The sequence below is a fragment of the Phacochoerus africanus genome, chromosome X, assembly GCF_016906955.1.
Source record: "Phacochoerus africanus isolate WHEZ1 chromosome X, ROS_Pafr_v1, whole genome shotgun sequence".
NCBI classification, from domain to species: domain Eukaryota; kingdom Metazoa; phylum Chordata; class Mammalia; order Artiodactyla; family Suidae; genus Phacochoerus; species Phacochoerus africanus.
This window is the reverse complement of record NC_062560.1, coordinates 113679631-113703158: the sequence shown is the minus strand read 5'-3', so window position 1 is coordinate 113703158 and position 23528 is coordinate 113679631. Positions and strand designations below refer to the sequence as shown.

The 23528-nt window shown below is 48.0% G+C and overlaps 1 protein-coding gene across 1 annotated transcript in view; it reads left to right on the top strand.

Moving 5' to 3' along the window:
* Nucleotides 1-21536, top strand: part of GPC3 (glypican 3) — a 438366-nt gene extending 416830 nt beyond the window's left edge. Inside the window, exon 8 of the mRNA XM_047765314.1 lies at nucleotides 21034-21536. Coding sequence (XP_047621270.1) covers nucleotides 21034-21203 — 170 coding nt within the window. The 3' untranslated portion in view covers nucleotides 21204-21536. The remainder of the gene's footprint in view (nucleotides 1-21033) is intronic.
* The last annotated feature ends 1992 nt before the right edge of the window (nucleotides 21537-23528 follow it).

The window sequence follows — 23528 nt, the reverse complement described above, 5'->3', positions numbered from 1 at the left end:
TTCTTTTTTTTGGGGGGGGGGGCGGGTGCGCCACATGGCATATGGAAGTTCCTGGGCCGGGGATCAAATCTGAGCCGCAGCCACCACCTATGCCGCAGCTGTGCCAACACCAGCTCCTTAACCCGCTGAGCGAGGCCAGGGATCGAACCTGCATCCTCATGGATCCTAGTCGGATTCGTTTCTACTGCACCGCAACAGCAACTCCTGTTTATTTGTTTTGTAATTGCACACAAATATTCCAAGGTGCGCAAAATTTTTCAGGCACTATTTTTATTCTTCCGAGTTCTCTTAAAATTAAAACAGGAAGCCTAGACGTGCGTTCATGTGCGTATTTGAGAACCATGTGCTTTATGTACTGTGGCTTGAAAGCCTCCCATGTTATTATGATTTTATAAAAGGTTTCATAATCACCCAAATGTGGCAGTTCATGCTTTTGTCATCAAATATAAACTAGATTTCCTAATGGAAAATGCACTTGGTCTGGAAATAGTCCAAAGAAGATACCTGAAGTTTGCCTCCCAAAATAGCTGTTGCTAAATTATCAGGTGTTCAATTAAAACTACAGAACTGATTTTTAATTCCTATTGAAATGGTTGCAAGTGCCCCCAAGTTCTATCACTTGTGCACTTTACATGCCTTCCCTGTAATTAACATAAAGAAATTAATGTCTCACGAGCTTCAGTACTTGATGCCATGTGAGTCCTGAGGATATTTAAAGGGAGGAGAAATGTAAATAGAATGAAATTCTTAAGCAAGATTACTGATATGACAGGACTAAAGAGCTCGGGAGTGTGTGAAAAGTGCCTCTTTTCTTCCCTTTAATAAGTCCATTACTTGCACTTGGGCATATTTTAAGGTCCTTTTCATGCTGAATCTAGAGTTGAGCATGCTTTGCATTTCAAGCTTTGTCTATGAATCAGTAGAAGCCAAAGTTATTTCTGCTGTAAAATAACAGGAGCCAGGAACAGCTAATCTCTTTTCATTCTGAGTTCCTTACATTATTTTACCGGACAAAGTTTGTGTTGGCTACAAAACAGGCCATTCATAACATCTGAGAAGGAATTTAGGTAAGAATGAAGAGAGATTGTAGGATGTATAAAGACTCCCTCTCCTAAGGCCATTAAGAAATTCCAAATTGGCCCAGTTTTGAATAGTGACATTGCATTAGCCTTGCTAATTTCAGTAATTCAAGCTGATAGTCTGTTTACCAATCTGCTGGATGAAACCTTCCCATAACTACAGCTTCTCACCCAAGGTGAGTTGGTATTTTTAGATAGACGACTGGGCGGGGGGAGTTGGGAGGGGGATCAAGGGTAGCCGCAGCCTGGCGGCCAGAAACTCTTTGGCAAGAGGCTTAGGTCTTTAATTCCTCAGTAAGACCTGCCCTGCATTGTTGAAGTAAATGTACTTTTCTTTGTCTAGGCAGGAATGGGAACATGAGATTCGGGATTTGTCACTCCCTTATCTCCTTGCATCCCACCTCTTTGAATATCTCCGTCTGGCTTTTCATTGTCTTCCTTTCAGGAGTCAGGACTGGCAGAATAACCCATCCAGGGGTGTCTGTTTGTTTGTATGTGGGAACGCACTTGCCCTTCGGTTCATAAAATGTGCAAATAAACAGACAGAGAGTTAATGGCCAAAACTCCAGGGGAAAGGGACCTCCGTTTGAAAAAGAGGCTACATTTAAAAGGCCGTCTCTCGTAAATCTCTCTGGACGCACAGGCATCTCACATCATGCTGGAAAAATGTACGGAGGGAAATCTTCAGAGCCTCGCAAGCGGAGAAAGTAGAAAGATTGCCGAGTGTTTGAAAGGGTTTAGGGTTTCACTTGAAGAGCAGCTGCGCCCCACCACGCCTGGGCTCAGATACACCGAACACCAGCGGGGCAGCGCGTTGCAAATCGAGGGCGGTCCTGGGGAACCTCTGAGCCTCTGCACAGCCAGCCCTGAGCTACTGACCTGGCTTTCCTGTTAGTCTGTGACTACGACCAGCGCACAAGGCAGTGTTTCTCCAGAGAGACGTCTACTATGTATGGTTTCTCCAAATAACCAGAAATACCATGCTTGTGGAGGTTTGTGGAGTCCCATTTACTGATCGATCTTATCTCACTGGAGAAGGAGTACGACTTTGTGACTAAATAACCAAGGGTGCCCTGCCTGCAGGCAGGGCACAAAGGAGGGGATCAGGCTCAGAGTCCCCGCAGCCCTTGGTCCCTGGCTCTCTGGTGGCATTTACCACATTCCCACTTGCACGCAGTTATTTTTGTAGCCATCTCGTCTTCCTGATGGATAGAGAGCTCCTTGAGGCCAACAACTGAGTTTTCTCCATCTCTGTATGCACCGCAGCACCTGCCACCGTGTCTGGCAAAGAGCAGGTGCCCAATTCATTGCCACCCCTCCTGATACCTACACCACTGTATGCATCTCCTGCTAGATGGCGAGGCCTTGGGGTCAGGCTCCGGATCTCCTGTATCTGCGGGGCCTGGTCTGCACAGTTCTGGGTGTTATCACTAATGTTCCTTGTCCTCAACAGATAATCAATTAATTACCTTGTTGTTCTAAACAGACGCAACACACACCCTTCCACAGCCACCACTCCTCCACTTCAAGCAGTTATTCGTGATAACACTTGCATTTTTCTTTTATTTGCTTTTGAGGGCCGCACTTACGGCATATGGAGGTTCCCAGGCTAGGGGTCGAATCGAAGCTACGGCTGCCCGCCTACACCACAGCCACAGCAATGATGGATCCCAGCCGTGTGTCTGCAACCTGTACCACAGCTCATGGCAACACTGGATCCTTAACCCCCTGAGAGGGGCCAGGGATCGAACCTGCATTCTCATGGCTACTCGTCAGATTTGTTTCTGCTGTGCCACGACAGGAACTCCCGTGATAACACAGTAAACTGAAATGTCTTAGAAAGACTTGGGTAGTGATAATAGAGACAAAGACCCAGACTCTTTTTTTTTTTTTTTTTTGTCTTTTTGCCATTTCTTGGGCCACTCCTGAGGCATCTGGAGGTTCCCAGGCTAGGGGTCGAATCGGAGCTGTAGTCACCGGTCTACGCCAGAGCCACAGCAACGCAGGATCCTTAACCCACTGAGCAAGGGCAGGGACCAAACCCGCAAGCTCATGGTTCCTAGTCGGATTCGTTAACCACTGAGCCAGGACCCAGACTCTTGATACATTTTTAACCCTCTCTTCCCCCAAAAGAATACTCTGGAAGTGGCAAGGGTTAGAAGAGGTTTTAGGGAAAGAGAAAAAATAGCGTGGTAAACCAGAGAGGCTGGGAGTCTGGTCCCTGAAGAAGGCTGCCGGAGCCTGTGTTCAGGGCACCCCCTGCGCCCTCTCCTTGCTGCCGGCCAGCCTGCCTGGGGCATGAGAAAGGTGAAGGCAAAAAAAAAAAAAAAATCAAATTGAAAAGGAGGCCTCCTAAACTTGGTCTTAGGCTTAATACTCAGGGAAAAAAAGAAGGTCTGAGGATTACTTACCTCGTTGTTCATCAAAAGGGGGCTTCAGATTTCTCCCCTGGGTGACCTAAGCTGTAATCCGTCTCCACAGCCCTCTGTTCATACGTCTTCCATCTGGGAGGAAACGACGGTGACTGCCCAGGCTCCACTTGCTTCCTCTAATCTCTTGGCAGAGAAATTAAAAAGACACCAGCAATTGCTGTTGGACGGGAATTCTGCATGACATAGGGAGAATTGATGGGGGACAAATCGGTGGAAGGAAGCAATCTCTGTTTAAGGAGAACGCATCTTTAATCGTGGTAATCCCTTGAGTACATTGCTTTCTCTGGTGACACGGGGCGGCGCACCTAATGATGCCTTGCTCACTTTGATTTTCCCCTGACGCGATGCTTGCTGCTAATGCCGTTGTGGATTTGCAGGCAGAGCAGTGAACTTATTCCGGGCATTAAAAACTCAGCCACTGCTGAGTAGCATTGAGAACTATGTCTAGATACTCAGATTGCAACAGAACAGAGGGTGGGGGGAAAAATGTATACATGTAAGAATAACTTGATCCCCATGCTGTACAGCGGGGGAAAATAAAAAATAAAAAAATAAAAAAACTCAGCCAAGTGGCTCTCGGGACCAAAATGTCACCACTTTTAGAAGTGAATCAGAGGTCACGAGCCAATCCTATTTCTTTGGTATTTCCTCGAAAAGATCTGTTCTCCACCGTCTTCATGATTTCGATTCTCTTCCCAGACAAGTATTCGCACGACCCTCCCAAAGTTGCGAAAATAAAAATGGAATATACAATAGTAAGACGGGTGTACGCAAGGACCATGCTGAGCGCTTATGGGCTAGGGTTCGCTCCACAATCCAGACCATGTAGTTTAGCGTATAATATTCACGACCTGGATGAAAAGAAACTCTATTGCCAAATCATGTCACTCCCACGTCGTCTTCTAGGGCAGTGGTGCCCATCCGTATTTGTCCTAAGTGGAAAGTGCATGGTTTGCTTTAAATTAATGTTTGTTTTAAAAATAGCTCTTGCAGGAGGGTGATAACCTGATGATTTTTTTCCCCAAAGATGCCTTAATATCATCTTATTTCATTGATATCCTCTATATCATCTTTCTAAGAAAAAAATACATTAATCTGCTTACTCTCAAAATCTTCTCCAGCCAAGCTTTCCCAACTGCTGTCCTACTGTTCTGCCACTTGTCTCCCAAGCAAGCTCCATACCTACATGCCGGGGTTATTCTAGGAATATACTTGACAGAAATACACCAGGTCGTCAAAGGTGTAAGTCAGAGGATGCTCGCTGCCGCATTGTTGGTGCCAGGGACAAGTGAAAAGCAAATGAAAGGCCTATCACTGTGATTGTATTCATTCCCACCATGGCATTTCTCGCTCAGATGAAAAGGAATGCAGCAGTTCTACCTGTATTAATATGCAAGGATTGCCAAGACCTCGTAGCATATGCATATGCGTAGACAGTACAGTTTCCCAGCAATTACCCCTGGGGGGTTGTGGAAGGGGGCAAGGGGAAGAGGGGGCTTGCTTGCTTATTTTTTTACTCTACAGACGCAGGTATTGTTTGACTCTTTAGCTTCAAGGATGTATTCATGTGTTGAGTAGCTTAAAAATTAACAAAATAAAAGGATTCTATCAACTCGGGGAGGATGGTTTGCCTGAGGACCAGGTAGGGAAGCTGTTGAATGACCTTCCGTCTAAGCAGCAGCCCTAGCGAGCCCTGGCCCCCGGAAGGGAAAGGATTGGCGGAATATTAAGGGAACAGAGTTTATGGGATGTGCTAATTAATTAGACCTGGAGAACGAAAAAGGAGGGGGGAATCTAGGGTGACTTGCAGGCAGCTGGACGGCTAGGAGACCGCTCCGTGCACCGGGGAGGGGGCCGGGTGGCAGGGACCCGCAGGAAGGGAGCCGCTGAGGGAAGGAAGAGAAACGCTGCGGGGATTGTGTTGCGTCTGAATTGCCTGAGGGACATCCGGGCAGCAGTGGCCAGGAACGGTTCCATCTCCTGAGACGTGTGAGCGAGAGGTGGATGTGGGAGTCCTGGGTGAGCAATAAAACCAGGGCCCCCGAGGAGAGCATTCGAGAACGCTCGTCCAGTGAGAAGCGTGGAGGGCCAAAGAAGAAGGAGAGGACCCTTTAAAAGAAAAACAGCCCGCAGGGCAGTCTGAGAACAGTTAGAGGAAGGACGGGGGAGGGCAGAGGTGGCGTTGAAAAGGTAGGAGGACGCTAAGTTCCAAGACTGAGAGCTGGACGTGGAAAACGGAAGCCAGGCCATCGGGGGATTAACTGGGAACTGGCAGGAGGGCGCCTTCCTCCCGCCGCAGCCTGGCCTCCCCCACTCCCTTGCAAGAGCAAAAGACGACTTTGTGTTGGATTTGCTTCTCCCCTGAGCTATAAATATTGCCACCATATTCCCTCTCTTTCTTTGGAGAATTGCAACTGTAGTTGCTGTATTTCTTCTTCTTTTAGCATGTCTTTCCAGAAGTTTAGGGAGCCAGGCTCTAAGGCCCTAGTTTTGATCTGTTTTTACTGTTGTTGACCGCATCTTTGTGTGTTTAAATGTGGCTTCTTTCTTGGCCCTGCAAGGCCTTTTGACTCTGAAATCGCATCGTTTTCTGATATGCTTATAGCCCGATGCCTTGCTCTTCTCAGCCATCCCCCTACTTCAACGGACTTGGTCAACGAGATGTTCCTGTCCTGGTTAACAGGCTCATCTGTCACATTCTGTACACAAGTGACAACGACATGGAAAACTTTGGCCCCGTCTTAGTTATGCAGAACTGGGGCCACCCTTGACCTTTTTCAATTAAAGTTGATCTCTTGCCAATTGCATCTTCTTTTTATTTGGGCTCAGTATCTTCTTGCTGCTCTTTCTCAGGGACCCCGGCTGCCACTCTTTGTAGTCGGAATTTTCCTTTTCCCCTTCACCTCTTTATAGCTGGGGGCTTGAGCCACTGGGCATCTTTTCGCCTTTCCCAGACTCCCTTTGTGCTTGCCTACCTGTTTCTAATGCCACAGAGCTATTTGTGTGGGGATGATCCAGCATTTGTTCCTCAGCTGCCTTCCCCTTGAGTCCTTCCGGCTTCCTGTCTTCATCATGTTTCCCAAATGAATCTTCTCCGTCTGATGCCTCTTCTTTTCTTCGTCTGGCTCCTGAGTGGTACCCTCATGGCCGCACTGAGCAAGGTGTCCAGCATCGTTTCCCATTGGTAGGAAACAAAAAAAAAAAATCCATGGAAACAATTCCTGAGTTGGCTGCTCTGTCTTCTATACTGTCCCATACTATACATGTACATTTCACGTTGCCCGCTAAACAGCCGCTACCTTGGTACGCAGGGCAGATTGCGTGGTTCTTTCTCCCCAGGATGGGCAGGTCAGTAGCTACGCCCTTGAAGTTATGTCTTGGTTGAGAACTCCTTGGCGAATTTAACGCCCTCCTCTCTAAGCTGGTCCTCGTCTCCCCAAAACACTGCTCCCTTTCTTTGAGAGAGACTCCACAACGCTCGCCTTAGATGCCTCTCCAGACAGCGTCTGTGTCAAAGGGAGGAATGCAGAGGTCACTTGAACCCTGTCCCTTCCCCCTTCATCCCTGCCATGAGCCCTCTAAAGGCCTGAGTGAAATCCTAGAATCTCGGGGTTGGAAGGGTCATCAGGAGCTATTTACCTTCACCCCCTCATTCTATGTTTGAATCCCTTCACCAATCTCTCTGCCCAGTGGCTGTCCAAACGCTCATGGACCCCCCCTCTAGAGGTGGGTCTCGCTGCCTCGGGCAGCCGGCACAACTGTCAGATTACACTGATTACTAGAAAGTTTATTTCTTTAAAGTCCAAATCATTTTCCCCTTAGAAGAAAGACGAGGCCGTGAAACAGCAGTACTCAAATGGCATGGCTGTGGGCCAGAAGCATCTGAGATGGGAAGTACCAAAGGGAGCATGCGCGGGCGCAGGGCCTGGCAGTGCCAGAGGAGGAGGGTGGTGAAGCCAGGGCCATAATAAGGGAATCTGAGCTGAGAAGCAGGAATGGCGCTGCAGAGTAAACAGGAAGGCAACGGAAACGTTGAGGGAAGACGGAGGAAGGGGATACTAGAACCTCTTCTAAAGCAATGGGAACCCGGGTTAGAGATTTACCTCAAAGGGCAGAGGAACAGACAGGCATCTGTAACATTCCGAATCCATTAGAGGAGTCCAGCCTTGCCCCTGGCCTCGGGATATGGAAAAGATCACTCTGGAGACAGCAGAGAATGTTTAGGAAAGCACCAACTAGACAGCAGAGAAGGGAATAATTGGACACAGGAAATGAATTTAAGGAGCAATGGAAAGAGAAAAAGATGTGTATAGAGACATGGAAAGGGGGGAAAATGAAAACACAGAACTTTTAGGTTAAGGACTTGTATTTATTCCCCTGCCAGCCCGTAATTGTATTTTCCTGGCAGTCATCCCGCAGACTCTGCAAGGGGAGGGGACTGCGCGGATTGAAGTCTCAGTGCTTCGCGCTGTCACAGCCAAGCGAGGGACCGACTTCACTAATGAAGCTATATTCTCATGTGACGGAGACAGGCACTGCCATGTCCATCACCAGCAACCCCTGCACTTGGGGATCCGTGGGGTGGAGGGGGCAGGGTGTGGCCCAGCAGTGGGTAGATTATGAGGCAAAAGCAAGGGTCAGAGGTATGGGAACCAACTCACAAGGTTTGAAGTGATAAAGAAATGAAACCCGCTCACCGGAAATCCGGATTCCTTACCAGCATGGCACACAGAATGCTGGCATATGTCCCCTGCTCACCGGGCAGAGCATCAAGTTCTAGGCAGCAAAAGATAATATGAAAATGATCTTGTTGATTGCATCCATCTACATGGAGTGAACTGATGCTACAGGTAATGAGAACTGGCTGCTGTCAGAAGGGCTTTAGCATCTAGAGGTCGGGGTTTGAGTCCTGCCATTGGCTCCCTGCACCACGCCCACCACTGGCTCTGCTTTTGTCTTTTCTTCATCTTAGTTCAGTGGGACTCTTTCCCCCAAGGAACTCATCAGTTGATGAGGACAGTCTGCATGGGAAGGGTCTCTGCCAAGGACGAAGCCCTTCACCTTCGTATTCTCAGTAAACTGGGAATATAGGTTCATATGTGTAGCCCTTGATTCATGCATGCATTCATTCAGTTTTTCAGTGTCTATGCCAGTCATGTGCTATGTGTAGACTCATGTCTTCCTTTGATGGGGCTCCTAGTCTAGCTGAATGACTACTGTGTTGCAGAATGAAACTAGTCCACTGGTAGAAGTACAGTCCCAGTGGGAGTTCCCTGGTGGCTCAGTGGGTTAAGGATCTGGCATTGTCACTGCTGTGACTTGGGTTTGATCCCTGGCCTGGGACCTTCCTCATGCCATGGGTGTGGCCAAAAAAGGCGTACAATCTGACTCATAGTCAGAGAGGGAAGTAATTCCTCTGGGCTAGGGGGAGGATGGAAGGGTTCCTCTAACAAGTGGCATGTATGTTGAAGCCTGAGAGAGAGAGCATCCCAGGCTGAGGGAACAGCAAGAAGAAAGACATGGGAACCTCAAAGTACTTGCCGTTTTCAGCAAATGATACATGGGATTGTACGGTGCTTGGGGAAATATGTGGGCAGTTGCAACTGGAAAGCAAGACAAGGTGAGATGGAGAAGCGTGTGAATGCCACGCTGAGGAATTAGGACTTTATCCCCCATGCAGGAGGGAGCCGTCATGGGATTCCGAGAAAGAGAAATGTGATTCTCAACATGTGACTTAGGAAAAGAGTATGGTCTGATTGCTGCTGTCACAGGATAGCTGTGACCAGTGGAGAGGCAGGGGTACCTTATCTAGCTGGAGCATTGAGGACCCTGTGGGGAGGGGAGTAAGTGGGGAGAGAGAGGCTGGAGGAAAGAGGAGACGTGGTCCCTGTCCAAAGACAGAGGCGGTGGTACCTGTGGGAACGTGGGAATGGCGACTCACAGACAGTCCAGATCCGAAAACAGAGGATCCCGACTGTAGGAGGATGGAGCCGGAATGACGCTGTGTTCTTCCAAGTAAATTAAGGGGAAAACAGCTTCCCATTGATGATGGGGGAGGTGTTTCACAACTGGAGAGTTTTTAGGGGACAGATTCAGATGGAACAACTTAGCGAGGCTTTTCATCTTTCCTCTATGAGGACACCTGCCTGCTGTTGCTTTTTGGCCCATGATGTTCCCACACTCAGGCTAAATGTTTTCAGGGACTTGAGTCATGTTGACCCAATGGCTCTTGTACTATTAACTTGCCTTTGCTGTTGGACAGTGGCAGGATATCACATGCATTTTAGTTCTCGGGTACATTGTTTGTAAGATCCACCACGGCTGATTAAAAATGGAAGACTACCAGAATTCCCCGGTGGCGTAGCAGTGATGGATTCAGCCTTGTCACTGCTGGGGCGCGGCTTCCATCCCTGGCCTGGGAACTTCCTGGCACACCTCGGGCGTGGCCAGAAAAAAGAGAAAAGGAAGCCCTCGGGTCTCCCCATCAACGGATATGTAAAGCCCTGCTTTTTTTGAGCATCTTGGATTCTGGGCTCCAGGAGACTGTAAGGCCACTCCCTCACTCTCCTGACCACCACGCCCGCCCAGCCATCTGATTTGGCTTCAAAAAGTGACATTTTGTGTTTTCCTTCGACAGCCTCAGAACCCAAAAAGGCATACCTCTGTAGCTGTGTCATGCTTACAATTTATATTATAAGCAGAGCTCTGTGAATCTAAGCCATTAAATTTTTAAAGTAATGAGGACAGCGTGTATTCATTCCTTCATTGACTTTTTAAAAAGGCATTTTCAACTCAGCATCATTTGTGTGACTCAGGAAAGTAAATGTAAGTTCCCTTAAAATAGTGAGCCTCGGATTAAAATCCCTGACAAAAACTGCCCTCTTTCTTCATTCCTCATCGAGGAGCCCCGGTTGCAGAGCTGAGGTAGTGCTTAAATACCCATTTTAACTCTTTCGGACAACTTGACTTTCAAAGCGCTGAAGGAGTGCCATTTAGGGCCGGTTGCCTTGGCATCGGGTACAAACAGGCACACTCGCCCCTCTACCAAGTAAAATGCCAGAGGAACAGGGCCCTCGCCCTCCCTTCCCCTTAGGAAGTAAGATGCGCCCCAGATGCCATTATCTTTTGGTCTCTATAGTTGTTTTGGGGTTTTTTTTTGGTTGGTTTTTTTTTTTTTTTGGTCCTTTTGCCTTTTCTAGGGCCACTTCCGCGGCCGGCAGGTTCCCAGGCTAGGGGTCGAATCGGAGCTGTAGCTGCCGGCCTACACCACGGCGACAGCAATGCGGGATCCGAGCCGCGTCTGTGGCCTACACCACAGCTCACGGCAACACTGGATCCCCAACCCACTGAGCAAGGGCAGGGATCGAACCCGCAACCTCATGGTTCCTAGACGGATTCGTTAACCACTGCACCACAACGGGAACTCCCTCTCTATAGTTTTTGATGGTAAAATATATATAACAAGACATTTGTCAATGTTGTTTGGCCAAGCCCAAGACATGCGGAAGTTCCCAGGCCAGGGATCAAACCTGCGCCGAAGCAGTGACGATGCCGGGTCCTTAACCCACTGAGCCACCAGGGAACTGCAAAACATGTCATTCTAACCATTATGTATACAATTCAGTGGCGCTGATTGCATTCGCAGTGTTGTACAACCGTTACCACTGTTGCTAACATTTGCCTCTTCTGTCCAGTTGCAGTTTATGTCAATGGAATCATCTACTATGTGCTATTTTGGGACTGGCTTCCTTCTCTTAGCATCAAGTTTCTGAGCTTATATACCTCGTAGCACATATCAGTATCTCATTCCTTTTATGGCTGAGAACATCCCATCGTGTGAATGTACCGCATTTTGTTTATCCATTCATCCACTGATGGACTCTTGGGTTGCTCCCACCTTTTGGCTGCTGTGAATAATCTGCGCAAACACTGGCATACAAGTATGTGGTGTCTACAGGCTGTTAATGCATGAGACATAACAAGAATATAGCATTGCCAAAGGCCACCTTGAGTTGGAACTCTGGAGGCATCTTCCAAGAAGCTTGGTTGCACAGGTGTTGTGACGTTGAAGGCGCTGCCACGACACCTCAGCATGCTCAGGGTGATGGTGCTTCACTGCACTCGCTCTTGAACTTCTCCACAAGGCTAATTGAGTAGCCAGTGAATCCACATCCGCTCCCACTCTCTTCTCAACTCAGTACCGTCTGGTGTTTGACGTGCCCACCCGACCAAAACATCTCTCAAACATCTCCCGTAGCTTCTTCGCAGTCCTCACTTTAAAGCCTCCTCTTCCCTTCTGCCTTTCCTGAAGCCTCTTCTCTTCATCTTCTTCCCTGGTCCTGGCTGAACAGTGTCTCTGTCACCAGCTTCTCGAATATTCCACTGGCTCTTGGGGATGCAGTAACCTCTCCTGTGGGAAGGAAAGGCTTTGATGGGCTGTGACTCCAGTGGAACTGTGAGGCAGCCTCAGGTGAGAAGGATGTGTAGACAGGCGCATACCAGGCGTGACACTTCTGTGGAAGATGGTGACAATTCCAGGGCTGGTGGGGAAGGCCAGCGCCCACACGCCAAACTCATATTATCAGACTTTACAGGAGGGAGTGGTTCTGTTTCTGGGAATAGGATTTGACTCACGATGTACCCAAACGAGTGTAGTCTTGGCCCATGGCAGAGTAAGATTCTACAGTAAAAGGATCTGATTTCCAAAGGGTTTATGTGACATTTTGGTTTGTTCCTTTCTCAAAGGCTGGATGCAATACTGAAGCATATTTAGTGGCTGAATCCCCTGGAAACCATTTTGTGTCAGACGCTGAACAGTCTGAGCCCCAGCTAAGGGCAATTCCTGGCGCGTTCTTTCTTGACAAGCAAGTTGTCATAGAAAAAAGCTATGTTAAGTCATTAATCAGGAACATGTGAGTCAGAATGCCCAGTTTTGGTAGTTTAGAAAGCCGAGGTGACCCAAGTGTTCCAGCAGTGAAGACAGAGTGACACCTGTTCCTAAGCACCCGGAACATGACCTGAAGGTCCTAGAAAACATGAAATATTTTATCAAGTTTTAAATGAGTATGCAAATAGTGCACTTTTAAAAAAATTTAATGAAGTGTAGTTGATTTACAATGTTAATTTCTACTGTGCGGCAAAATGACTCGGTAATAGATGTGTCTTTTCATCTTTCTTTCCATTATGGTTTATCTCAGGATACTGAATATAGTTCCCTGTGCTCTACAGTAAGACCTGGTTGTATATCCATCCTATATATATATACTCATTAGCTTCTGCTAATCCCAAACTCCCAATCCTTCCCTCTCCTACCCCCCACCCCCTTGGCAACCACAAGTCTGTTTTCTAAGTCTGTGAGTCTGTTTCTGTTTCATAGGTAAGTTCATTTGTATCATATTTTAGATTCCACTTCTATCATATGGTATTTGTCTATAATTTACTTCACTTAGTATGAGAATCTCTAGATCCATGTTGCTGCAAATAGCATTATTTCATTTTTTATGGCTAATATGCCGTTGCATATGTGTACCACGTCTTCTTTATCCAATCCGTTGATGGACATTTAGGTGGCTTCCATGTCTTGGCTATTATAAATACTGCTGCAATGAACAATGTAAATACTGGTGCATGTTATCTTTTCAAATTATGGTTTTATCCAGATATATGCCCAGGAGTGGGCTTACTGGATCATATGGTAGTTCTATATTTAGTTTTTCAAGGAGCCTCCATACTGTTCACCCTAGTGGTTGTACAAATTTACATTCCCACCAACAGTATAGGAGGGGTCTCTTTTCTCCACACCGTCTCCAGCACTTGTTTGTAGACATTTTGATGACGGCCATTCTGACCAGTGTGAGGTGATAACCTCATTTTGATTTGCATTTCTCTGATAATTAGAAATGTTCATCTTTTCACGTGCTTTTTGGCCATCTAGCTATCTTCTTTGGAGAAATGACTATTTAGATCTTCTGACCATGTCTTGATCAGGTTTTTTTTTTTTTCTAATATAGAGAACTGCATGAGATGTTTATATATTTTGGAGATTAATCCCTTGTTGATCATAGTTTGCAAAGATTTTTCTCCCGTTCTGTGGGTTGTATTTTCATTTCGCTTATGGTTTCCTTTGCTGTGCAAAAAGCTTTTACATTTAATTAGGTCTCATTTGTTTTTGTTATTACTCTAGGAGATGGATCCAAAAAGATATTGCTGTGGTTTATGTCAGTGTTCTGTGTTGTCCTCTAAGAGCTTTAAAGTATCCGGTCTTATTAGGTTTTTAATCCATTTTGAGTTCGTCTTTGTGTATGGTGTTAGACTGTTTTAATTCTTTTACATGTAGTTGTCCAGTTTTCCTAGCACCACTTATTGAAGAGACTTTTTTTGCCATTGTATATCATTGCCTCACTTGTCATAGATTAGTTGACCATAGGTGGGTTTATTTCTGGGCTTTCTGTTCTGGTCTAGTGATCTAGATGTCTGTTTTTGTGTCAGTACCGTACTGCTTTGATGACTATAGTTCTGTAGTATAGTCTTAGGTCAGGAAGCCAGGTTCCTCCAGCTCCATTTTTCTCAGTATTGCTTTGGCTATTTGGGATATTTTGTGTTTCCATACAAATTTTATCTAGGTCTGTGAAAAATACCATTGGTAATTTGATAGGGATTGCATTGAATCTGTAAGTTGCCTTGGGTAGTATAGTTATTTTAACAATATTGATTCTTCTGACCCAAGAACATGGTATATCTCTTCATCATCAGCATCTTATAGTTTTCAGAGTACAGGTCTTTTGCCTCCTTAGGTAGATTTATTCCGAGGTATTTTATTGCTGCAATGGTAAGTGGGATTATTAATTTCTCTTGCTGATCTTTCATTGTTAGTGTATATATGCGTAGACTTTTTGATGATGGCTATTCTGATGGGTGTGAGGTGGGTACCTGATTGCAGTCTTGGCAAATACTGTATTTCTTCTGGCAGCCAGCCTTGCATGTTTCAGTATAAAATAGGCTGTTTCCCCCAAATCCTCAGGAAGAACACACTGCGGCTTCATATACCCATAGCCCACTGCAGTGGAACCTAAAGATACAGATACCCCAGATTGAGAAAGAGGCCAACAGGGAAGTTAGGCTATGTCTATATGGCAAAATCCATGGTGTTCTTTGAACATCCTAGCAGTGGGATTGAGGGTGTTCGCAGGCTGGAATCAGCTGTAAGAAATGAAGTGGGCATCTCATTGCCCCAGAGGGCTGGGGCAATGAGAATCCAGAAGAGGCCATTGGAGTCTTCCCAGAATTTAGTCATTTAGTGGGTGAAATGGGCAGCTCAATTATTTGTCAAGAAGACATATTGTGAAATGGGCCCTAAAGGGAGTCCCATCAGATGCATTAAAACCAGAGGCCTCAAGTGTGCCATTTCCCCGTCATCTGATCCATGAAGAAAATCTAGACTCCCAGGGACCTGCGGGTCATTAGCAAAGTCACGTTCCTCTGCTTTCAAGCCCACGAAGTCATTTCACACCTGAAAGTTCACAAAGGTTGGGGAGGGGGGTGGATGTGGCAGGGAAGGACATTGTGTTGAGGAGAGGACAAGGGAACCCGAGCTCTATTTGGGACTCAGAAGCCCACGGCAGGGCCAGCAGGCTTCTGCGGGAAGGGGAGCAAGAGTGAGTAGTAATGCAATGAACGGGATTTCCGGCCATTTCTCAAATTCCAGCCCCTGGGCTCCACCAGCAATGCAGGGAAGGTTTTGCATATTCACGTCCTGGGGGCCAGCTGTACACAGCGAACACACAATGCGGGGAGAGGAGTATTTCTCTGGTGCTCTGTGAGGGCTGGATTAGTCATCTGCTGGTGTAAGCTTGGCAAGAGAGACACCCCTGTGCTTGGCTCAACAGCAGCAGTCACTCCCCTGGCACTTTTGACAGCAGCTCCTCTTTCCCCTGCACTGTGACGTCTGCCTGCTGGAGTGGGTAAGGCCCCCATAGGCCCTCCTTGACACCCATGCCCCCAGAGGGCCAGCCCTAGCATCCTCTCATATGCTCCAGACCCAGGTGGCTCTGTAAGGACCCGAAGGCTTTTCTTTCTTTCACCGGCTGACAGATTTCTCTTGGCTGCCGGTGCAGGCCTGCTGGATGCACCCCAGGTCCAGCAACTTCTCCCCCAGCGCTGTGTGTGTACTGCCTTTAGGAGAAGGTATTATGCTAGGGTTTAAAGAAAACACACAGTCCAGCATGGGTTTATTTATTGCCAGGGCCTCTCATCCAAGATTAGACCACAGACCACCTCGAGAAGAGGGAGGATTCAGAATTCAGGAGCTGGCGAACCTCACGGAAGACCCACACCCCGGGAGAAGCAACTGGTTGACTCTTTGCGCGCACAGATGCTCTGGTGGGAACAGCCACCTCGGCTGCTGTGCGTAGGGGAAAGATCACAGCCTCCAGCCGACTGTGCCCTTCGCTGGGCCCCAAGAGCTTCAGAATCAGACATAAAACTCAAGGGGAATCCAGTTTGCCCAGGCCAAAACCCAGAGCAGGGGGACATAACTTGTCAAAGGGGAAACCGCCGGCCAGTAACTGAGCCAGCCCAGCTCCCAGGATGGTACTGCCTGTCTTAGGAACTCCACTGGGAGACGGAACAGCTCCGGGGCGGGGGGGGGGGGAGAGCTTCTCACCGAGGGCATCGCCCAGTGCAGAGAAACTTTTCAACCCAAAGTGCAGATTTTAAGGATGGAGGATAATTTCAAGGGATTATCTAATCTGCAACACAAGGGACATGAGAGTCAGGGCTGAGTGTGTAATTAGTACAGACTGTTGGGTCTACCCTCTGGGTATCTTTAAACTGATTACAAATAGAAACAGATTTTTGGATTTAGCCTGAAAGTCTCCTTACTGACCTAAACGGTTCTCACCGACATTCAACTGCAAGACAGAAACAGTTTGTCTGCCTTCTATGATATGTGCCTAATACAACGAAGATACATTCTGGAAAAAAAATCACTGATAAAAATATGAAGGATTTAAGAGTATGGTTTGTGGTGATTCCCAGAATGCATCTGGTTTATAGAAAAATGAGGTTTTTGGTTTGGTGTTGATTTAGCTTCTTTGTTGGTTTCTACAATTTTTTTTTTTTTTTTAATGTTTGCTCCTGGCTGATCCCCAGACACTGTTCCCACAAGGCTTCTTGTTTTTCCCACGACAAGAAGTCTGACAAGTCTCCCCAGGGCCACCTGGGGCTGTCCTCCAAACTGTTACCAGTCCTCTTTCTGAAAAACACAAAACACATTGTACTTAAAACCCTTCGTTGGGGAGTTCCCGTCGTGACGCAGTGGTTAACGAATCTGACTAGGAACCATGAGGTTGCGGGTTTGATCCCTGGCCCTGCTTAGTGGGTTAGGGATCCCGCGTTGCTGTGGCTGTGGCGTAGGCCGCGGCGGCTACAGCTCTGATTAGACCCCTAGCCTGGGAACCTCCATATGCCGTGGGTGTGGCGCTAGAAAAGGCAAACAACAAAAACAAAAAAAACCCTGTGTTGGCTCCCTAGGGCCCCCAGCATCAAGTCTTGGCATCCCAGCTCCCCATGATTGGGCCCTCACTTGTCCTTCCCACCTTAGCTTTTGTCACCCGCCATGGAACATCCCCCCAACAGTGTGCGCGCTGCGCTCCTTTCCTGTGGAGCGGCTCCTTGCTCTTGTGAGTACAAGCCCTGTCTGCCTTCTCCGACAGAGCTGCTTTTGCTGGAGCTGGACCCTCTGCCTGAAATGCATCACTGTTTCATTCGGCCCTGCCCTGGGGCTGCCCACCCTTCCTGCGGTAGATGACCTCCCGCTGGCTCCAAGAAGCCTTCCCAGAGCCATTTATTTGGAATGTTTCTGTCCCCCGTCCATCCTCCTGGCATTCTGCTAGTGCCTTTTTCGGAACCCTTTCCACTTTCTGCTGAGGGTCGTGTGTTGGGGTCTCTGGTGGTCTGTTTTCCTTGCCAGGGTGGGGGATTCCTGAAGGCACACCCTCGATCGTTCCCCAGTCTTCCAGTTCAGTGCTTGGGACAGAACAGGCTACCGTTAGGTTTGTTGAATTAAATTGGCGTATATTTCCTCTGTTCAGGAATATCCACATTTCTCTTTCTCAAAACTCTTGTTTTTTCTGTCTCCCATAGTGCTTCCTTGTCATGCTAAGCTGTCCCCTTCATCTCGAATCTCCAGAATAGTGGCCCATCAGTATCAGCCCCAGGAGCCCAGCTGTAGGGTTGGGTGAAAGAGCGTGGCTGCTGCTGAGCTGGAAGCCTCAGGAAACCTGCAGCCACAGCTTAGGCAGCACAGGGAGGTATTATTCTGAATATTCTTGGGCCCCCTTGGAGGTAGAACACTTGGCCCAGCTTTGTGCCAGACGTGTCTGATGGCCTCAGCCATGATTGCCAATTTCTTCAGGTAGAGAACTGATATAATTCCCATTCTGGGTCCCCACACCTAGAGCTCTTTTTAGTATTTCATAAAGTTTAATAAGGCTCCTTAATCAAGTATGTGATCAGTTGTATGTGGAAACACTGGATATATTACACTAATCAAGGTTTTGGGTTTTCTTTTTTTGAGAAGCAATCTATTACTGCTTAATCATTGGAGTCTATTTGGTGTACAACGCTTTTCAATTTGTATATATATATACATATATATACGCACATACACATATGCATACTTGTATATGTATATTTGAATTATAATACCTACTCCCTAACATTGCTGAGAAGGTTCAATTAAATGAGATGATATACATAAAGCACTTAGCACACAACAAGGACTCAATAATGGATTATTTCAAAACAAGAGAAATGTCACAGAAGAAGTGTTTGGTGGGGAGTTCCCGTCATGGCGCAGTGGTTCACGAATCCGACTAGGAACCATGAGGTTGCGGGTTCGGTCCCTGCCCTTGCTCAGTGGGTTAAGGATCCGGCGTTGCCGTGAGCTGTGGTGTAGGTTGCAGACGCGGCTCGGATCCCGCGTTGCTGTGGCTCTGGTGTAGGCTGGTGGCTACAGCTCCGATTGGACCCCTAGCCTGGGAACCTCCGTATGCCGTGGGAGCGGCCCAAAGAAATAGCAAAAAGACAAAAAGACAAAAAAAAAAAAGTGTTTGGTGGCAAAAAGATGAGAAACTACTGGATTTAATGTAACCACTGAGTTGACCATACAGACTATAGCAGACAAAATTGTGTCATGGTCATGGGTTACTTGAAGAGCAAGATAAATAGCAGCAGAGCCATGGAGCCACATTAAAAGATGTTGCTTCATTCTAATTTGGGCAAAAGGGGAACATCCAGACAAGGAATCTGAAAAGCGCTGCTGAGAGCGCGTTCGTACAGGTCGGCCCTAAAAATACGCCGCCTCATTCAAGTTGAGAAGCTGCCCTGAGACTCAAGGCTGGCCTTTCAACAGCTCCAGCCATATGTGTTCTCAACTCTGGTGAAATCTGATCAGGACCTAAGCCTGTGCTGTCCCTGCCGCCTGACAGCTGACCTCCGCCTTCTCTGTGCGCTGGGCATAGTTCACCTTTCAGACAAAGAGGTCTGATTTCCAAGTAGAGCGTTGCCCTTTGTTCCTTTCCTCTTTTTATTTTCTTTGTATCTATTTATTTGGAGGGGAGAGGGAATGGAGATTAGTCTGCTGATTTGCCTTTTCCCTCCATAAAAGGGCTCCCTGGAAATGTTGAATTATTATCAGCTCCCCAGAAAAACTTTCTCAGCTTCAGAAGGGCCAAATGTGGCCAGATTTCACATATGTTAAAAAGTTAGGTCATCGTTTGTAGAGCAGTGAAAACGAATTGTAGTTAATAACAAAATAGCAAAATTATTTGGATGGAAGATGATAGGCAAAGGACCCAGTGAGATATATATTCAGATGAATAGGAAAAACATTACTACCCATTAGATGAGAAGGCCAAGGATGTGAACTCTTAGTCATTGAAAAATAGAATATGTAAACGCAAACGTAGAAAAAGTTTGTTGATACTAGTAATCAAATGTATGCCAGTTAAAGAAACTTTGAAATAGCTCTCGTCTTATACTGAGTACAGTATCTTCTCCTGATTGCGGCACAGTCAATGTGGGTCCCTCCTCATTGCCGGTGGCCTATAAACTGCAGTAGCCCTTTGGAGAGCAGTGTTTTGGGCTCGGTAATTAGACCCCCCCCCCCAGCTTGGATCGCTTTGACCTTGCTGCCTGCCCTAAGCAATGCCAGCCTCGCAGCAGCAGCCCTGGTCCCGGGCCCTGCTCTGCACACGTCCTGGGCCAGCTGAGTCCTCCACACCTTCTTCCTGTGACTTACTGCGTGTTTCATCCTCTGTAAGAGGAGCTCTTCCTTCCTCTTCCTTCCTTCCTTCTGCCGAATCCGAGTCACTTCCCCTGTGCCTGTTGCTAAGCATCTCGGTGTCCTCAAGGGATCTTTCTGGCTCCATCGACCACGGGACAGTTGGCTGCCGAGGTCGCTCGCATCACATCACCTTCACAGGCTGTTGAAATAGAAACGCTGGTGACCAGATCTAGAAAAGTCAAGGGAGGAGACTTGACCTCTAAATCTGGGAAGGCAAATCTACTTAGATTTGCTCGCTGGGAGACTTGCACATCAGGCCAACCCCCAATATCCCAATTTCTTTTCAGACTCATGAGCATGTCTCAAACGGTAGGCAGACAAAGGAGGAGGTTAGGGTCTTAATTGACTTGATAATCAGTTTAAATCCTATGCATTATATAAAGTGTGTGTGTTGGGGGGGGGGTAGTGAAGAGACCATAAAGAAGAATTATTGGGGAAAAACAAAACTTTCAGTGGCAAAGGACCCTGCCCTCAACTCTGGAGCAGGGCTCCCAGGGGGAAATCTGTATGGGAGGCAGGGCCCAGGAAAGGTACACCAGGGTCAGGGTCCGCCACATCCCCTCCCTGCAACACACATGCGCAAGGACATATGCGTTGTCACGCACATGGCAGCTTATATGGATTTTTGTTTTTTGTTTTTTAGGGCCACACCCTCGGCATATAGAGGTTCCCAGGCTAGGGGTCTAATCGGAGCTCTTGCTGCCGGCCTACGCCAGAGCCACAGCAACGCCAGATCCGAGCCGTGTCTGTGACCTACACCACAGCTCACAGCAACGCCGGATCCTTGACCCACTGAGCAAGGCCAGGGATCAAACCCCCATCCTCATGGATGCTAGTCGGGTTCCTTTCCACTGCGCCACAACGGGAACTGCACACCTGTGTTTTGACACCTGTGAGATCACTGAAAATAACCTCAGCGTGAAGCCTTGCCAGGCGCAAGACAGACGTGCACCCTGGGGTGCGGGTGGAGCCTGAGGCGGGGAGGGGAGCAGCCGGCTGGCTCCCTGCTGGTGTGCTCTGCGGAGGGAGCAGCACTCCCATCTTCCTCAGGTGCCCCCCCACACACACACACACCCCGTCTTCCCATCTCCATAGAAGCCCCGGCCTGCCTGGCCGCGGTCCAGGCTTGTTGCTGCGGGTAAGGCGGGTATTTGAAGTCCTTCTTTTCTTTCGGCAGAACTGGCCTATGACCTGGACATGGACGATGCTCCCGGAAGCAAGCAGCAGGCGAATGAGAAGGACAATGAGCTGGCCGCCTCCCACAACCTGGGGAACGGCCACTCGGCGCCCAAGGTCCTCCCCAGCTTGGCGGTCTCTGTGCTGTGCTTCTTCTTGCTGGTGCACTGACTGCTCCTCAGTGCCCCGTGGTTCTCCCTCTCTGAAGGGCACCACCTTTCTTCTTCTTTTCTATTTTTTTTTTTTACCTTATTTACTTCCTCCAGCCATTAAGTAGAAGACTAACCCTGCGTGACGTTTTCGAAAATCAAATGGATCTTTGCGAGGAAGGTAAATTTTAGTGGTAGCATAGATTGTCCTTTTGCAAAGAAAAAAAAAAATCAAATTGTGCCAAATTATTTTCCTATGTTTGGCTGCTAGCACATGGTTACCATGTTTTTCTGTCTCTCTTTCCCTTTGCATGGATTTCTTTGGAAAAAAAAATAATAAATGCTCAAATAAAAATGCCTTGGGTCTTTTTTTTTGTAAGCCCTCACATGTGGACCATGCAATGCTTTTCCTGCTGTTCGCCTAGCCTCCTATTCAGTCCAAGAAACCCGCCTCCCTCTCCGCCCATCTCCTGGGTGAGCATCCGTCTTGGTCCCAAGCCCCAGTCAAAGCCACTCCCCCCCCCGCCAAACACACACCCAGTCCGCAGTCTCCACTTAGAAACAGGTTAGAGTAGCTTCCCTGGGAAGCTCAGAAAAATGCCCCCATTTCTCTTTACAAATGTCACTTTGCTGAAAACGCTCTGCCCACCTAGAAAGCAGTCCTCTGTGTGGATCATGCATAGAATTGATATTCTTCCCCCCAAAGAGCGCAAAGAAGCAGTTGCCCCCCCCCCTTTGCTCTCTGTCCCCCAGGGTCAGGTCACAGACATGGTCAGTGGGACACTAGAAAACAAAACAGATTTGATCCCCACTCTCACGGAGCTGAAGGTCTGGCACCAGCACTCACTCCGCGGCAGCTTCCTGTCGGGGGTAGAGGCCCGGGATGATTACTTAAGTCTGCTTTGCACGCAGACAACGTCTCAAATAGAAGCGGCGGTGATGCTGATACTTGGACGTTCTGCTGCCAAAGAACCTCGGGAATAACCAACTGGCCATTGTTTCTGAAGCCTGGCTTCCCGCCCGTTGGCCTGGTGAGGTCAGCAGAAACGTCCTCCACTCGAAGAAGGGGGCGCAGCTGGCATCTGAGGGCAGGGCAAGGAAGAGCAGGGACAGAGTGGGAGCGGAGGTCAAGGGTGGCCTGAGATGTCCCCAAGCCCCTTTGATTCTAGGAAGTGGTCCCAGCCCGGAGCTCCGATTTCTGCCTGGTGGCAGGAGATCAGCTCACAGGAAGCAGGAGGTGGGGTTGCTCACATTGTCCCCCTCCCGCTGTCACCAGACACTTCTGTCCAGCTCTCCTGCGGAGCCCGCGTTTCCCACATCCATTTTCACCCTTTGCAGAAAGTTTTGAGCACAAACTCGAAGCATTTGGTTTAGCGCTTCCTCTGGTTGGTTGGTTTTGTTGAAGCAGGACGACAATCGGTTGTGTTTGTTAATATGATGCCAGTGATTTGCCGTGTCTGGTAAGACCTGACAGGGCACTACCTTTGTCTTGTCTTTTTTTTTTTTTTTAATCTTTTTGCCATTTCTTGGGCCGCCCCTGCGGGATATGGAGGTTCCCAGGCTAGGGGTTGAATCGGAGCTGTAGCCGCCGGCCTACGCCAGAGCCACAGCAACGCGGGATCCGAGCCACGTCTGCGGCCCACACCACATCTCACGGCAACGCTGGATCCTTAACCCACTGAGCAAGGGCAGGGACCGAACCCACAACCTCATGGTTCCTAGTCGGATTCATTAACCACTGTGCCACGACGGGAACTCCACTACCTTTGTCTTTTAAACCATCATTATTTTGGTATTTGCAAGCGATTTATGAAAATCTTTACTCTGATTCAGGACACCTAAATACTGCAAAGCCTTGGTCCTTGGACTCAAGAGTGTGACACGCTACCACCACCAGACCAGAAGAAGGCTCTAGATCCCAGTTATCGCTTAATCACTGTCCCTGTTATTCCACCCGAAGGCTTTTATTTAATGTGTGACTCTAAAGTCAGGTTTTCTGCCTGCACACAGAAGGGGACTGTTTTCATTTGGCCGCACCTAGGGCATGTGGAAGCTCCCAGGCCAGGGATTGAACCCGCACCACAGCAGTGACAACACCGGATCCTTAACCTGCTGCACCACAAGAGAACTCCAGAAGGAAAGTGTTTTAAAGTCCATTTCTCCTCTCTCGGAGACAAAGGGGGATGTCAGTTTATACACACCCTCCTCAAGTGTTCCTGTTGTGGCTCAGTGGTAATGACTCCGACTAGTAACCATGAGGATGCAGGATCGATCCCTGGCCTCGCTCAGTGGATTCAGGATCCAGCGTTGCCGTGAGCTGTGGTGTAGGTTGCAGACACGGCTTGGA